The sequence below is a fragment of the Chlamydomonas reinhardtii genome, chromosome 4, assembly GCF_000002595.2.
Source record: "Chlamydomonas reinhardtii strain CC-503 cw92 mt+ chromosome 4, whole genome shotgun sequence".
In the NCBI taxonomy this organism is placed as follows: Eukaryota; Viridiplantae; Chlorophyta; class Chlorophyceae; order Chlamydomonadales; family Chlamydomonadaceae; genus Chlamydomonas; species Chlamydomonas reinhardtii.
This window is the reverse complement of record NC_057007.1, coordinates 3,022,664-3,038,639: the sequence shown is the minus strand read 5'-3', so window position 1 is coordinate 3,038,639 and position 15,976 is coordinate 3,022,664. Positions and strand designations below refer to the sequence as shown.

At 64.5% G+C, this 15,976-nt stretch overlaps 3 protein-coding genes across 3 annotated transcripts; 1 reads left to right on the top strand and 2 right to left on the bottom strand.

Annotated features, from left to right (window-relative positions):
* The first annotated feature begins 44 nt into the window (after positions 1-44).
* On the top strand, positions 45-1,996 carry CHLRE_04g225176v5 (uncharacterized protein). The gene is made up of 2 exons (XM_043061982.1): positions 45-618; positions 873-1,996. Exon 2 carries the CDS (start codon positions 903-905, stop codon positions 1,116-1,118), a length of 216 nt encoding a protein of 71 aa, XP_042925334.1. The 5' UTR covers positions 45-618; positions 873-902; the 3' UTR covers positions 1,119-1,996.
* Positions 1,997-2,002: 6 nt separating this feature from the next.
* CHLRE_04g225150v5 (uncharacterized protein) lies at positions 2,003-8,634 on the bottom strand. The gene is made up of 2 exons (XM_043061981.1): positions 7,213-8,634; positions 2,003-6,959 (listed from the first exon to the last, which is right to left on the bottom strand). The coding sequence occupies exons 1-2, from the start codon at positions 8,287-8,289 to the stop codon at positions 3,792-3,794; spliced, it is 4,245 nt and encodes a 1,414-aa protein (XP_042925333.1). The 5' UTR covers positions 8,290-8,634; the 3' UTR covers positions 2,003-3,791.
* A 48-nt stretch (positions 8,635-8,682) lies between these two features.
* On the bottom strand, positions 8,683-15,964 carry CHLRE_04g225100v5 (uncharacterized protein). Its single transcript, XM_043061980.1, has 7 exons — positions 12,770-15,964; positions 12,354-12,380; positions 11,777-12,084; positions 10,629-11,514; positions 10,108-10,386; positions 9,608-9,637; positions 8,683-9,442 (listed from the first exon to the last, which is right to left on the bottom strand). The coding sequence occupies exons 1-7, from the start codon at positions 15,761-15,763 to the stop codon at positions 8,897-8,899; spliced, it is 5,070 nt and encodes a 1,689-aa protein (XP_042925332.1). The 5' UTR covers positions 15,764-15,964; the 3' UTR covers positions 8,683-8,896.
* Between the last annotated feature and the right edge of the window lie 12 nt (positions 15,965-15,976).

Here is a 15,976-nt window from a genome sequence, read left to right as displayed (position 1 = left end):
TTGCAAGGTTTTTCAAAATTTTGAATTGTCACAATTTAAAGGCTAATAAGACAAACCCACAAGTGCATTGCGTAGCAAACTTACGACAAAAACGGAAGCTAAATCCAGAACCTCACGAAAACGCTCGCTTCCTTATTTGCTCGCAATGGGCACCGCCTGTAAATGATTTGCTTTCCCCGCACTTATAACGGGCACGCAAGGGAACTGCGGAAAACTGTTGAAGACGGGCTTCGGTCTGCACGAGTTCGCGGCTCACAAATCGCGCTATTGAGGAAGTATGGCAAAACAATGAAATCGCGCTCCTGTGGCGAGCTCGCCAAACGGGCGCGACTTTGGCGGTCTGTGTAACAGGGCCTACCCGATGCCATTGAGCCCGGTTCTCCTCGGCGGCTATTCGCGATAGTACTGCATGTGACCCAGGGTCGTTTTCAAAGGTCCATTTTGACCATATACCCTGGCAGCATAAAGGCGGCCCTGTCGGACCGCTGCAAGGAGTCTGTGATGGGGTTTGGATTTGGATTTTGTGGGGCGCGAAACCTGGTTGAGCGCTTGCCCGCGCTCTGCTGCCAGGCACCAGATTGTAGTGTTAAAAGCATAGATATATAAAGGCAACTGCAGGTCAGGCACCACGGGGAGTGAAGTCGGATGGATCGGCCTGGCGGCTGGAAAGGCAGGCCGATGTGATGTATCCCGCGGCAGGGAGGTGATACGGTGGATGTGGTTAGTGTACAAAAAAAGGTGTGACGCGCATGCTGCATAGCTGCAGAGTTGGCGGCAGTCATCACCAGCGTCATCCAGTATGGCGCGGCACTGCTCTGAAGTCCGCGTGCCCAGAGTGAACTCCACAATGGCCAGCGCCGGCACTGCCCCAGACCGCGCTTGCGCAAGCAACGCGTCAGGGCATGTGGGGACTGCAGCTGGCTGCTCCACAGCGGGCGCTGCTGTCGATTGTGCTGCTGGAGCTGGCGGGGGCTGCTGAAGGAGAGGGGCAATCCGCTCCGTCGCAGCTGCAACTTCGTTGGCGTCGGCGCCAGCTTGGACGCACCGCGCGGCCAGCGCACGAAGCTGGACAGGCGTTTCCACAGCCAGCGCCGCGCGCCCTGCTGCCAGCTTCCTGATTGGCAGGTCCCACCCATCCTTGTGATTCCAGTATTTTAGGGCGTCGCGACACTGCGGCGCGGTCTTGCGACCGGCCAGGAGGATTTCCACAAATTGGACGGCAGGGATAGCCCGGGCGAACGACTTGGCGTACTTTTCAAGGTCTTCCATTACGTGCGAAGCACTGGTTCCTCGCCCTTACGGCCTCCGAGCGGGGCCCGGGGCCCTACATGTTATCGGGACGTCGGCGGCGTGGCCTTGGGTAACAATGAGAACACTACAATGTGCAACTTATGTCGGCTGCTACTGTACTATAATGCGCGGAGCACTATGGGCGCGGGAGCTTGGAGTTCAAAGTTCGCTGCGATGAGGTGAAACCGTGGAACCATCTTTCAGGGCCGACCCGCTATGCCACGTCTGATTCATGCGGGTGGTACTAGTTGACATTGTGCATAAATTGCACCAGATTTGGCGCCCGGGTACCGACTTTTGCCCTGCGGGTGTCTGTGGAAATTAAATGCTTGCTATTCGCCGATGAATTACGTATTGTGCAGTGCTTTTCGTTTGCCAAACGACCGATGCCAGTCCCAGGGTCAGGTCGGCATCCCCGCAGTTGGTGACTGAGGAGCTCCTTAATTAAGCAGCGACTGGTGGCCGTTGAGAAATGCAACGGTTCCTCGCGGTTGACCGGTGTTCCTGTTCCCTCCCTGGTCCCGCGTGCCTTGCTCGCGAGGTCCCGCCGACCAGCTGTACGCATGCAATGACGTAATGACGACTGATCATTTGAGGCCCAGTCTTCTGGAATAGCCGGATGGGCCCGATCAAAATAGCTAGCAGTAGCCGTGGTTTTGAGCTGAAGGGCTGCGGAGAGTCGGGGCCCATGTAACACACCCACACAATTACACCGCATCGTCTTGCACTCGGTGCTGTCTCTCTCAGCAATGTTACCGCCTTCGGCGTCCGTTCGCAAACCTACTCATGCTATGTCCAGGGAGTAGCAAAACAGATATGGGGGATTGCGGGCCGTACACATGCGGGTGAGGATTCGGGATCCATCTCCCTACGGCCGGCCCGGCGGCGCCCACCAAACGCCGCCCTTCTAAACCAGGTCTGCCCCGCCGCGCCTACCTTGCGCCGGGCAGAAACCACCCCCCGGACACGTCCTCTGGCAAACAAACTAGACAAGTCAAACTATAACAGCGTCGCCACCAGTGCCCCCATTGTCAGCCTTCAACATAACGCTGTAGGCAGGAAAACGAGGGGTGGGTGGGCGGGAAAACACAGAACTAGCGTGCCGTGCACTAACGAGCCTCTCACTGCCTACTGACACGATTCTACACCAAACGGAACTTAACAAATAGCCCACAAGAGGCCACAAGCTTACTACCGTCAGCCCTTGCCTAGCGATGGGGTTCGACACGCCTTGACCACAGGCCTTCGTCCTGCACTTGTCCCCTTCCCCCGCCTCTCACAACCATGGGCGTCCCTCCTTCCTTAGTCCCGCTTCAAAATTTATTTTACGCTACGTGCGGGCAAAGCCTTTCTCCGCCTAAAACAGCCCAATTCTGATGTGGCATGACGTTGCGCCGACGGTTGCAATTGGGCACGCGATGGTGTTGTACGAGTGCCCAAGGGTGGAACAGGTTGTTTAGCAGTATCCGGGTGTCCCCCAAAGACGTTCTTGTGGACTCATACTCAGGTGTCAAGCGCTGTAACACACAATGGCAAACCTCTGTCCCCTTCCGCCCCTTAATTTCCCTCCGGCGCAGTCCAGCGTGGACTCAGCCGCCAGTCGTGAACGCTATCCGACTCTGACTCCCGGCAACCCAGCCAAGTCAGCCCGCCGACAATGGCCCTCCACACGATCCAGACCAGACCCCGTCTCCCACAGCGTAAAACTCAGCGCAGCTAGCATAGCTTTGGGTTAACCCGAGCCCGAGCTCTGCATCCACAGCACTTGTCACAGCCCATCCAGCTCTGCCACGCCGTACGTGTGAAACCCCAGACCGTTCACACCCCCTCAACAACAAGGTCTCCCGTTCAAGCCGCCGTCACTTTCCGTACTGCTGCTCCGTCTCAATACCCTACCCTACCTTCCGCTGCAACAACTCTACTCCTATCCAAGGCGTAGCTCATCTACTCCCACGAGCCTGAGGCACAAAACACCCAGCGTGCTTCGCGTGGCGTGTCACATGCCCAGTACAGTGTCCAGCACGATGATGATGATGATGATGATGCATGAAATGAGAGCGTGTATGGGGCTACAGGCAGCACACGCCTTGCTTTCACTGTTTCACTTAGCCCTGTCCCATTGCACAAATCCCTGTTCCCAAGCCAGGTCCCCAACAGAGTTTGGTACTGATACCAAGCGCTCATGTAGTGCTGCACAGTTCCTGCTCCTAAATGCAAATGGGCAGCCTGTTGCAACCTCAACCACCACAGCTGCCAGGTGCCCATCTACTGTACGGTACTGCATCACCATCCATTTGCTGTAAGCAACCTTATCAACTCTGTCACTGCCTCCTTTCCAGCTCTTCAAATCCTCTCTGCTCAAGCACATACCACACCACAGGCTGCTCCCTTGTATGTTGCAGGTGGCAGGCCCCCAGTGTGCCTCAATGGCCCTGTGTGTCTATTGTCCCACTTGCTACTAACCCCTGACACCACCCGCTTTCACCAATGTCAACAATTCATCACCACCTTGAATCTTTTGGCAGCTGTTGCAGCAGTCTGCACACAGAGTTGTGGCCACCCTCCTGCCAATCCGCCAGCTGGCAGGCACCACAGCAGTAGGTGACCTGTGAGCAGCGCACACACGTCTTGCTGCGGCCGCCTGGCTGGAGGAGAGCTGACACCCCGTCCATGTTGCAGCATGCTGTGTTGGCACACACCCTGCTGGCCCTGGGAGTCACGCCTTGAGGTCCCATGGCGCCTGCTGGTGGTGGCTCCAACCCAGCCACTGCATCAGCAGCAGCAGCAGCCCCCAGCCATCGAACCGCCCACGGCATCGCCGCCATGTGCAGGAGTTGTGCAGTCGTTTGGTGTGCAGGCAGCAGCAGCCGCTGGTTGAAGCGTCCCGCCTCAGCCCAGAGGGCTGCCTTGTCTACCTTCTGCTCCACGATTGCCACAATTAGAGGCATAGATTCCGTTGCTGCTGCGATCTCTGCATCAGATATGGGCCGTGGAGCAGTGGCAGGGATGGTGGACAGGCACCAGTGCCCATCGGGGCCAGGCAGCACGAATTCATGGAGTAGTAAGCGCTTCAACTTCTGCAGCCCCCAGCGCTCCAGGGTGGCAACTGCGTGTGCTGGCATCATCATGAAGGGCAGCCATAGCGCATGCTCCAGGTGTCTTGGCATGCGCACCCTGACCGCCACATCAGCTTCCAGCAGATCCAGCAGTGCCTCCGCCACCACTTCAATGGCGCTGTGCTGGCAGGGTACATCTGCCTCTGCTCTGAATGCTTGCCCTTGTGTGGCGGCTGCCCCTGCTACTGGCCCTGCTGTGCCTGCAGCCCCTGCAGCCATCCCTGCTGCACCACCTGTGCCTATGCCAGTGTTGGCAGCAGTGCTGGCTGCATGCAGTAAACGGATGATGTTCACGCACAGGTGGAAGCTCCTTCGCAGCCCGATAATTGGCCGCATGCTGTCACGGCTTGCCTCAACAGTCACTGTGTACTCCTTCAGCAGCGCCAGCTCCTCCAGCTCCTCTGGCAAGGCCTCTGCCTCCAGTTCACTCAGCTCTGCCAGTGCATTGTCCAACTGCTCACATGCCCACCGGTAGGCATAGTGCACCTGCAGCAGCTGAGCCACCAGCTCGCCCAACAACTCCACCTGGTCCTCGGTGCTGAGCCCAATTGGGTTGCTGCTACTGCTTTTGCCGCTACTGCTGGATGCTGTGCTGGCTCTTATGCCATGTGCAGTGCTGGTGGTGGGACCTGGATCCAGGGTTGGATCCGGCAGCAGTGGCATGGCCTCAACCAGCGCGGGCAGCCACGTCTGCAGCATTAGGCACCGCATGTCAGCCTGCTGCATTGCTGGGGCTGACCCGGAGGCTGGCGCGCCTCCTGCCTCCTCCAGCCAGGCCCGCTCAATGCGCACAGGGCGCAGCCACCCACAGATGATGGCATCCAGCTGCGAGGCACTGTCAACCTCAGCAGCGCCGCCACTGCTGCGGCCAGGATTGCGGCTGCTGTGGTGATGGCGGTTCCGCAGCTCCTCGCTTTGCCGCTGCCGGGCTGCGGCCGCAGCCCCCATCACCGCCGTCAGCTGCCGTGACAGCGATGCCATCAGCAGGAACCAGAGGTACGCTGCGGGCACGGTGCCGTCAAAGTTCGTCCGCACAAGGAACCCCGGCCGCGGTGGCCGCACCAGCTGCAAACCGCCCAAGCTACCACCACCAGTGCCGCTGCCACCGATGCCGCCGGTGCCGCCACCTCTGCCATCACCTGCTGTCAGGCACCGCAGCACGCCCGCCATGGTGCTCAGCAGCGGCACCACCTGCATTGGGCAGCCGTGTGCCAGCACTGCTGGGAACACGCCCGACGTCAGCAGCAGGCTGCCCACCGCGTGTGTCGCCATGGTCACGCGGCCCATGGCAAGGCGTTGGTGCAACCCCTGTGGCTGCAGCTGCGGCTGTAGCTGCGGGCTGCCGCCGGGCCCTGTAGCGGCGGCTGGCCCGGCGGCTGCTGCTACCGCCGCCAACCTGGTGCCGGTGGCGCCAGCAGCAGTGCTCCAGCCGCCCACTGCCGACCGCACCAGCTGCTCCAGCGCCGGCAGCAGCCCTGCGTCCAGCGCGCAGCGCAGGCTGTAGCTGCAGTCCGCTGCCGCCGCCGCCGCCGCCGGCTGCTGCTGCCTGGGCTGGTCTGTCTGAGCCTGCATCGTTTGGAGGTCTTCGTCGTAATCGCTGCTGTTGAGGCTGACGCTGCAGCTCCTGGAGGTACCAGGCAGGCTACTAGTGCAGCCGCCAACATTGTGACCGCCATTGCTGTCGCCAACGCTGGCTTCATCCGGTGCGTTCGCTTCGTCTAGCGCCACGTCCTGCTCTGCCTGGCCCTGGCCGGGGCCCTGGCCGGGGCCCTGCTGGCCCTGGAGCTGTTGCTTCGGGTGCTCCTCCTGCTGCTGGCCCTGCTCGCCATGATGGTCCTGCCGCCCCTGGTTAGGCTCGTCCGCTGCCGCCAGCGGTGGCGCGCCGTCAGTTGCTGCGCACACCCGCAGCCGCAGCAGCACGCCTGCATCTGACAGCACGTCCAGCGACTCGTGCTCGACGAACAGTGTGCTGCGGGTCGCAGCGGCGTGCAGAAGCACTGCCACCAGCAGCCGCCACAAGCCCGGCAGCCTCGCCGCCGCCTGGCGCAGCTGCAGCTCCGGCAACAGCCGCAGCATCAGCTGCAGCGCCAAGCAAAGCCGGTCTGGCGCACAGTGCCAAGCGCGGGCTTTATCGTCGGCGCCAGCACCACCGGACATGCTGCCGGCGGCTGCAGCCCCGCTGCCGCCCGATGCGGCCGCATCCCGCCCAGCACGAGCACCACCAACACCCAGGGAGCTGGAGGCTGCGGCAGCAATCAGGTCGAACACGTGCACAGCGGAACTGCTGTACGGCGACAGGTACCGTGGATGTGCTGGCGGCGGCAGCCGGTGATATGGCGGATTCAGCAGCCCCGGTGGCGGCTGCGCGACGGGCAGCACGCCACGCCCCGGCGACAGCGTCAGCTGGAATACCAGTGCCACGCCGCACACCGCCATGTCAACCGTCGGCAACGTGCCCTGCGAGTCCGTCGTCGCAGATCGCTGTGCTTCAGGCCACCGCATACGCAGCCGGCGCCGCGCCTCGGCCCCGGCAGCCTGCCACTGTTGCTGTTCCTGTGAAGGTGATGCATGGAGGGCCGGGCGGGACAAGGCAAGAATGGCACATAAAATCACGAGAAGCGGAGAAGGCGAGAGAGGTCATGTGGGCATGTCACACGTTTCCCGAGGAAGGTGTCAAACATCACGCAGGGTAGGCTGCAGATATGGGTCTCACGGGAGCCGTTATCTCGAGGCTTGACTGGCTGCCAGCAGGCGGGGCCCAAGTGGGTCGGAGCCAACAGCATGCAAGCACGTGAAAGCACCTCACCTGTGGCAAGACGGGAGCAGTTGATGGCTGCTGCAACGGCTGAAGCTGCTGCTCCGTCAGCGGTCCCGCCGCTGGGTGCCTCGCTGTGCTACTGCTGCCGGTCACAGCAGTGGCGGCGGCCGCGGTGCCATGTGGGTCGGCGCAGGCGAGCAGTAGCAGCTGTACAGCGGGGCCGCACACCACCTGCGCCACCTTCTCCAGCTGCGCCCGCCGGCCTTCCACGCCCGGCAGCATATCCTCGCTGATCGCGAAGCGGTGCCAGCTGGCGCACATCTCTATGAGGCTGTGTGCGACCTCGAGCATGCAGGTGACACAGGTGCAAACCTCTTCCACACACGCCTGCTGCTGCCGCCACAGCCACGTGATCCAACCCTCCGATGCGTACACAGCCGACGCTGCTGCCTGCACCGCTGCCACTGCCGCCGCGTCTGTCGCCCCGGGCGGGCCGCCACCGCCACCGGCAGCCAAAGGCCCGGTCCCTGAATCCGCCGGCTGGCTGCTGCTACAGCTACTGCTACTGCCAGCTGCTGCATTGCACACGTCAGCGAACACGTCAGCGAAGCTGACGCTGCTGCCGTCCTCACTGCCTGCACAGCCGGTGCCGCCGCCGTCAGCAGCGGTGCTGCTGGCGGGGGCACCGGCGTTGAGCCGCGCGGTGAGCCGCAGCAGCGCTGCCGCTGCTTGCTCAAGGGCGCCGCTGGCAGCAACCGCGGCCATGACCTCCGCCCGCAGCTCCGGGATCGCGTTGTGCTTCACAAGCCACGCCAAGTCGCGCAAGAGGTGCAGCAGTGCAGTGCAAGGCGCCGCAAGTGCAGCCGGGGCGCTGCCGCCGCCGCTGCTGCTGTCGCCGCTGCCCCCGCTGCCGCCATCTGGCGCGCTGCCCGCGTTGCCGCTGCCGCCACTGGTGCTGCAATTGGCCTTGCTACGGGAGCCCGGGGGAGCCCGGCCTCCTGCAGCTCCGGTCCACTGCCCCTCGCCGTCGCTGACGCAGGTGCACGCAAAGGCCCGGGCCAGCAGAGCGAGGAAGTCGCCCCGCACGAGCGCCAGCGCCACCAGGCGCTCGGGAGCTGGAAACATATTGACAAGCACAAACGAGCAGGCCCTGAGAAGCTGTGAAGACGCAACGTCGAGCTGGTCTGTCCACCGGCGAACTGCGATCGTGATGGCGTTCACCACCGGAAGCGCGAAGGCTGCGCACTCGGGCCCAAGCTGAAGCGGTTCGGCGCCCATTACGTGCCTTGTCATAATTTGTCCAATGCCGTGGACTGTTTCCTCCTGCAAGTCGGCATCGTCGCCGAGGCGCGGCACTCGCTCCAGCAATCTCCGCAGAGCTTTAGCGGTTTTGTATGCCATCTTATGAGCTGTGAATGTTGACATGGATCATGATGTCTTCGCTATGTCGTCAACAGCTGAGATTTCAAGTTTAGGTGGAACTTGCTGTTCGCACCTGATTTGACAACAATTAAGTGCTATGAGTATACCGTAAGCAGTGCTAATCGCAAGTCCGCCTGCATGCCTCCACCGACCACCGCCTCCAACCGATGCTTCATGCGGGGTAGCTTCACAGTGGCTACCCGCCCTCATGCCCCCCCGCCCCGCCACCCGATTACCCGAAAAGCTCCTCCCAGTACCTCGCGGCAGCATCCACTCCAGAAGGCCGCAGCATTCCTACTACCTCAGCGGCTCAGCTCAACTCCTCGACCGCCGCCACCACCACAACCGGCCTCCGGACCCACCGCCGGCCGCCGTGTCCTTCCCGCGCACCCCACCCCTCCGCCGGCGGCGCCATTCCCGTCACCCTCTCCCCTGCACACACGCCATCCCCGCCGGCCACGGCTCCTAGCTCCCTTCCCACCTCCCTTCCCACCACCACCTGCTTTGCCATCACCGTGGCCTCAGCGGCCGCGGTGTCAGCCAGCAGCCGGGCGTTGATGCCCCTCGCTTGCTCCGGCGTTAGCGACGTCGCCGCAATCCGAAGTGGCGGCGGCGGCGGCTGTAGCACGTGCGCCCCTGCTGTAGTTACTGCCGCCGCGCCGCCGCCGCCGCCTGAAGAACAGGCCGCAGGAGCAGCAGCTCGGCCCGCCGCGGCAGTAGCAGCTGTAGTAGAAGTAGCATTCGATAACGTAGCAGCAAGGCCGGTGTAGCCGGTGCTACTGCCGCCGGCAGTGCTGGTGGCGGCGGCAGTAGCTAGCGCCAGCAGGTCATCGGGTTCGATCCAGGCCGTGAAGCTCTGAGGGGACATACAGGGGGCAGGGGGGGGGAGGGGGCATTAGGTGGGGCGAGTGAGAGAGACGGCCTTAATGCAGGGCAGTAGCAAACAGGCGGACTGTGTACTGCTGTCGAAATCTGGTGTGACTTCGACAGGCCTCATCCCCGAACACACACACATGCACACCTGCATGTCGAAGATGAGCTCTTCTAGTGCCTGCGGTGGGTGTCATTGACGTGGGGCAGCAGCAGGCGCGTGAGGCGGGGCAGGTGCCATCAATACGGTAGGGGCACCACAGGCGGGCAGCAGCTGGGGCAGGGCCGCTTCGTGGCTCGGGCGCGCCCGTGCACAGAGCAGTACCGTACTAGATTGAGGGACATTTACTGAAAGCCGGTGTTCTCAGAGTGGTTCGTTGTGGCGGAATGAAGCCAGGTGCTGTCTGTGCTCACAAGGCCACGGCCGTATAGTTCGGATGCCGTGGCTGATGACAGCCCAGGGGCAGCATGCAGGCAGCTGGCGTAGTAACCCAGTCCGTTGCCGCAACCGCTGGAGCACCAACGGCACCAACGGCACCAACGGCACCAACGACACCAACGGCACAAGCAGGTGCAAAGCCTGGCCAGCCATGATAACTGCAGACGCGCTAACCCCCTGATCCCCCCCCCCCACACACACACACGCCTCACCGGCAGCGCCGCCAGGGCCACCAGACCACGGCGCGACAAGTCGTACGACCCAAGCTCCAGCCGCCGTAACCGCGGAAACGCCGGCAGCAGCAGCTGCGGTACGACGGCAGGTGTGGCAGCAGCCGCAGCAGTAGCAGTAGCAGCGGTGCTACCACTACTGCCGATGCTGCCGCTGTTGCCGGCGGTGCTATCGGTGCCGCCGATGTTGTTGCTACTGCTCCTGCGGCGGTAGCAGCCAGCTAGAACGGCGGCGCCGCTGTCTCGCAGGGGCCGGCTGCCCTGTACGTGCGTGTGGTGGACCAGCAGCAGCACACGTAGGTGGCAGACCACCCCAACTCACAAGCATAAGCAATAGACACATACCACAATGTGGCTTTAAGGCCATGGTGGAGGTAGGACCCAACCAAAAACACACACACACACACACACACACACACACCAACATGGTGTCACGACTGTCACTCCCTGGGCCGTGGCCTCTGTGGTCTCCTGACACGCACACGCACACGAGCCACACGCACCTGCAGCACCAGCCCTGTAAGCCGGCCCCCCAGTGCCCCCGACAGCCAGCCCGCCACCGCCTCCACCTCCAGCGCGCCTTGCAGAGCCAGACACACGTCAGCATCACCAGCGGCAGTAGCAGTAGCACCAGCGGCAGCAGCAGTAGCACCGGCGGTAGCAGTAGCTGAAGCACCGCCGCCGCCGCCACTGCGCCCGCCGCCGCCGCCGCCACCGCCAGCCAGCCACAGCAGCAGATCCGCCCAGGGCGGCAGCGTGCCGGCGGCACTGCTCATGTTGATGAGATCTGCAACTTCTGTTGATGAAGATGCAGATGCAGACTCAGCAGCTGCAGCCGCAGCAGCCGCCACAGTCTGCGAGGTCGCAGCCAGCGACGCAGCTGCTGCTGCCGCTGTCGCAGCAGCGCCAGTGGCGGCGGCGGCGGCGGTGGCGGCGGCGCCAGTGGCGGCGGCGGCGGTGGCGGCGGCGGCGGTGGCGGCGGCGGTGGCGGCTAGCGCTGCGCCGCAGGTCGCCGCAGCTCCGTACGCGACTGCGGCCGCCGCTGCCTCGGCCGCACGCTTAACATTGTCACCTGCTATCAACTGCTGCTGCTGCTGCTGCTGCCGCGGACGGCCTGCCTCAGCGGTCCTTGCCTCCGCCGGCGCCGCAAATATCAACATCCTGTCAAAGATATGGCCAAGACGTGCTGTAGCAGCTTCAGCTAGTGCTGCTACAGGCGGCAGCTGTTGCGGCGCGCCATCGTGCAGCAGCGGCGGGTGCGACTGCTGCCGAACTGCCGCCGCCGCCCTCGCCGCTGCCTCCAACTTCGCCGAAACCACCGCCGCCGCATCTTGCAGCTGGTACATTTCCAGTCGCAGCCCCAGGCCCACACGCCGGGCGTTCGGAGCACTGCAGGCGGCACGCAAGGAGTAGGCAAGGATTGAAACAGTGTTGTGTTCGCTCGAACGGATAGAGGCAGGGCTTTTGTGAAGCAATGTAACTTGACAACCCCTGCTGGTCGGCCTGGTCCCTTCTTGTAATGCGGCACTACTCATGTAACGTGTTTCCCCCCCCCACTCCTCCTTTTGTCTCCGGCCTCCTAATGGGAAAGGCAGAACATGGCTCCACTGCTGGGATTGGAATGAACCAATCCCACCACGCAACCACTCACACGGCCCGCACGAAGGCGACTAGGCCTCGGCCCAGCCTGACGTCCGCCAGCCGCAGTGACACCAGCCCGCCGCCGCCACCGCCGCCACCACCGCCGCCACCACCCCCACCACCGCCACCGCCACCACCAAAACGACGGCGATGCGGCGACGGCGGCGGCTGGTGGTGTTGGTGGTAGGGCTGATGTGTTGAGGTGGTTGGTTGGGGTGGTTGGTGTGGTTGGGGTGGTTGCCGGGGTGGCGGCAGCCGCAGTTTGGGCTCCAGGCCTAGCGCTGCCAGGTGTGTGAGGTGGGGGCACAGGCCCAGAGCCTGTGTGGAGGAGGGGGAGGAGGGGGAGGAGGGGGTGGAGGGGGAGGAGGGGGAGGAGCAGAGGAAGGAGGAGGAGAGGAAGGAGGAGGAGGAGGAGACGCAGGGGCAGGGGTAGGGGGATCGTGAACGGACACAACAGCAGGCATGTGTGGCACATCGCCCCACAGCCAGGATGCGCTGCTCGTGGTGACCTATTGTGATTTGCGAGCAGCATACCGTGTCACGCAAATAAATCACAGCAGGTCCCATTTCCAAGCAACGACACTCACCTTGACCATCTCGTTGTCAATCATGACCTGCAGCAGCAACACCACCACCACAAAAGCAAGAACGTTCAAATCCTTTGTTCAAACCCAGTTGGTGTAGCACACGTGTCGCGCATTTCCGCGCCAGAGCTGGAAACAGGAAAGACACAGCGCGTTCCTCTGGTACCTGTACACCGCACCGTACCGTACCGTACACGCAAGTGTACCTATACCCAGGCCAAAGCCAGGAGAGGTTGCAGAGGTACGGCGCTGTACGCGGTACGGTAGCGAGTGCACCTGTACCCAAGCCTTACACGCACCGTACACGGCACGGAACGGCACCTGTCCACCCGTCGCCCCATTCACCCACCCACCAACCCCACCCCACACTCCAACCCACCCCACGTCAACTGCCCACCCAACCTGCCCACCCCACCCACCAGTGGCAGGTCCAGGTGTGTCAGACGGCCGCCCAGACCCGCCACCAGACCAGACCAGCAGTCGGCCAGGCCCAGACCTCCCGCCGCCCCTCCTGCTACTCCTGCTACCACGCCCGCGGTCCCGGCCGCTCCGGCGCCGCCGGCCGCTGCAAACGGAGGCGCTGGCCCTGCGGCAGCAGCAGCAGCAGCAGCCGCAGCAGCAGCAGCGGCGGCGGCGGCGGCGGCAGCGGCGGCGGCGGCGGCACGGCCCCGCGGCAACAGCGGCGTCAGGCAGTGCTTCAGCAGCTCCGCCGCCGCCGTCGCCGCCCCCAGCCAGCGGCCTCGGGGGGGCAGCAGCGGTGGCGCCGCCGCCGCCGCCGCCACGTCAGCTGCGTCCTGGCGGCTGATACTATCACACCACGCTCCTGATGATAATGATGATGGCAGTGATGAGTTCTCTTTTTGGACGGCATCATGTGGCGGCGACGAGGCATCTAGCCAGGCATCGGCACGACTGCAAGGCAGTAGCAGCAAACCCGGTGGCACGGAGTACGGGTTGTTGCTGCTCGAGTAGCAGCTGCGGCTGCTACTGCCGGACCCAGCAGCAGCGACACTGCTACTGCCACTACCGCCGCCGCTGCCGCCGCCGCCGCCGCCGCTGCTACTGCCATCGCTACGGCCATTGACGTCGCCATCAGCAAGGTCGAAGCTGAGCAACCGCAGTCGCCGTAGCGCCGCCAGCGTCGCCGTCAGTGCCGGCAGCTCTAGTGTCGGGTTCGGGCCTAACGGTATCTCCTGAGCATCAAGGCGGCCGTCAGGCCTTGCAGGCGCCCACACCGCCGGCGCCAGCGGCGGCGGCAGTAGCCGCAGCCGTAGCTCTGTCAGGGCGGTGAGCGCTGCTACTGCCGACAGCAGCGGGGCACACAGCACCAGACCCGACCCGCCCAGCCGCAGCGCCGTCAGGCGGGAGGAGAGTGGCGGCCGCAGTAGCAGCGGCGGCGCCGGCGGCGGCGGTTGGCGCAGTGATGGATCCGGCAGTAGCGGCGGCGGACTGCCCTGCCGGCCGCCTAGCAGCAGCGCTGCTGCAGCCGCTGTCGCCTCCTCCGGGCGGATGTAGCCGCCTCCGCCGCTGCCGCCGCCGAAGCCGCCGAAGCCGCCGCTGAGGACGCCAAAGATGCCAAAGCCGCCGCCAAAGCTGCCGTCAAAGCCGCCGCCGCCGCCACCAGCGGCGGCGCTGACCAAGATCTCCAGCTGACTCAGCCGCGGCAGTTGGTCCAGGTTGAGCAGCGGCGGCGGCGGCGGCGGCGGCGCAGTCGGCTCGGCAGGTGCACGCGCCGCCGGTGGCAGGATGCGCAGTAAAGGGAGCCGGGCGGCGGCGGCGGGGCCGATGCCGCCGGCGGTGCAGCCGAGCACCAGGGATTGCAGGGCGGGGTAGGCGCGAGCCAACGTTGCCGCCAGCGCCTCCACATCTGGAGCCCCCACCACTTGCCGCTGCGGCTGTTGCAGCTGTTGCGGCTGCGGCTGCGGCTGCAGCTCCGGCTGCGGCTGTTGCGGTGGCGGTGGCGGCGGCTGTTGCCGCCGCACGAGGTAGCCACATGGCAGGCCGTACAACCGTACGGAGGTCACGTACCCGCACGTGCCCAGCCCCTCCGGCGTCAGCAGGGGCGGCTGCGGCGGCTGTGGCGGCGGCTGCGGCGGCGGCGGCGGGGGTGCCTCCGCTGCCGCTGCCGCCGCGCTGCCGCCTACTGTCTCTGCTGATGCTGCTGGCAAGTGCCGCTGGTCGCTTGGGCCGGCGCCGAAGCCAAAGCCACTGAAGTGTGCCATGACCGCTGCCCGTTGCGCCTGCGCCTGCGCCTGCGCCTGCGCCTCAGCCTCTGCAGCTGCGGCTGCCCCCCGCGCCGCCGTCGCTGGCGGCCATCCATAGCCGCCGCGGTTGGCGGCAGCTGGGCCTCCGGGTACCAGAGATCCCCTTAACCCAGATGGGACTGCTGCTGACGTGGAGGCTGCCGCTGCCGCTGCTGCTGCTGCTGCTGGCGGCGGTGGCGGCGGCGGCAGCAGGTAGGGCTCTGTGACGTCAAAGGTGACGGAGCGTGTGGCACGGAACAGCGAGTGCAGCGGCTGCGTCCTGACGCCGCCGCCAGAGCCGCCAGGGCCGCCAGAACCGCCAGGGCCGCCGCCGCCGCCGCTACCGCTGCTGCTGCTGCTGCTGCTGCTCCTTGCCGGTTGATCCGGCTCCGCCTCTGCCATCACGAAGGCCGTCGCATCGGCCACGTCACAAGCTGCAGCGGAAGTAGCAGCTACAGCTGCTGCTGCGCCCAGCCCCACCCGCGCCCCCGACCCGCCCGCCACCGCCACGCGCACCCGCAGGTCCCACACCCAGCCGCCGCACACCACCTGCCGTACCTCCCGACACGCCGCCCGCAGCGCTGCCCGCTCGCCCCACCCCAGCCGGCCCCAGATCTGCCGCCGGGCCACGTCCGGCGGAAGGCTGCGCAGCACCTGCGCCAGCGTCACTCCACCGCAAATACTGCCGCTACTGCCGCCGTTGCTACTGCCGCTACCACTGCTGTCGTTGTGGCTGGTGCTACTGCCGTTAAAAGCGCCACCGGTTGCGGTGCCGCCTGCTGCGCCGGCGGCGGCGCCACCATCGCTGCTGCCGCCGCCACCGCGGCTGTCCTCGCGACTGTTCCCGCCATCGCCGGTATCGCCGGTGTCGCATTGTGATGAAACCCGCAACTCTGCCGTCTCCTCAAGGCCAGTGCTGGGGCCGCCGGCAGCAGTGGCATCGTCACCGCGCGGCGGGCCGGCAGCGTCGCTAAGCCGCTGCCCTGCCGGTAATCCCGCCGTCGCATCTGCCACTTCCGCCTCCGCTTCCGCTTCCGCCCCTGACGCCTGTGGTACTGTTTCTGCTGCTTCTGTGCGCGGGTTCGGCACGTCTTCGTCAAAGTCATACAAGCTGTCCGGGAGGCAGGGCGCCGAGGGCCGCTGCGAGCCAGGCTGCGAGCCGGTCTCCATATCGGCGGGAAAACGCCCCGCAGGACGGCCCGGCAGGAATTGAAGTTAACTGGCTCCGCAAGGCTTCGTTACCAGCTGCGCTTGACCTTTCTACTGCTTTATGTAATGTGTGCTGAACCAGGAAGCCAAAACGTCGCAGCTTCGGAACAACAGAGCTGACAGGTCCTGGAGAAGACAGCTAGGTCGCCGGAACTGAAACTGGCATACAGTATA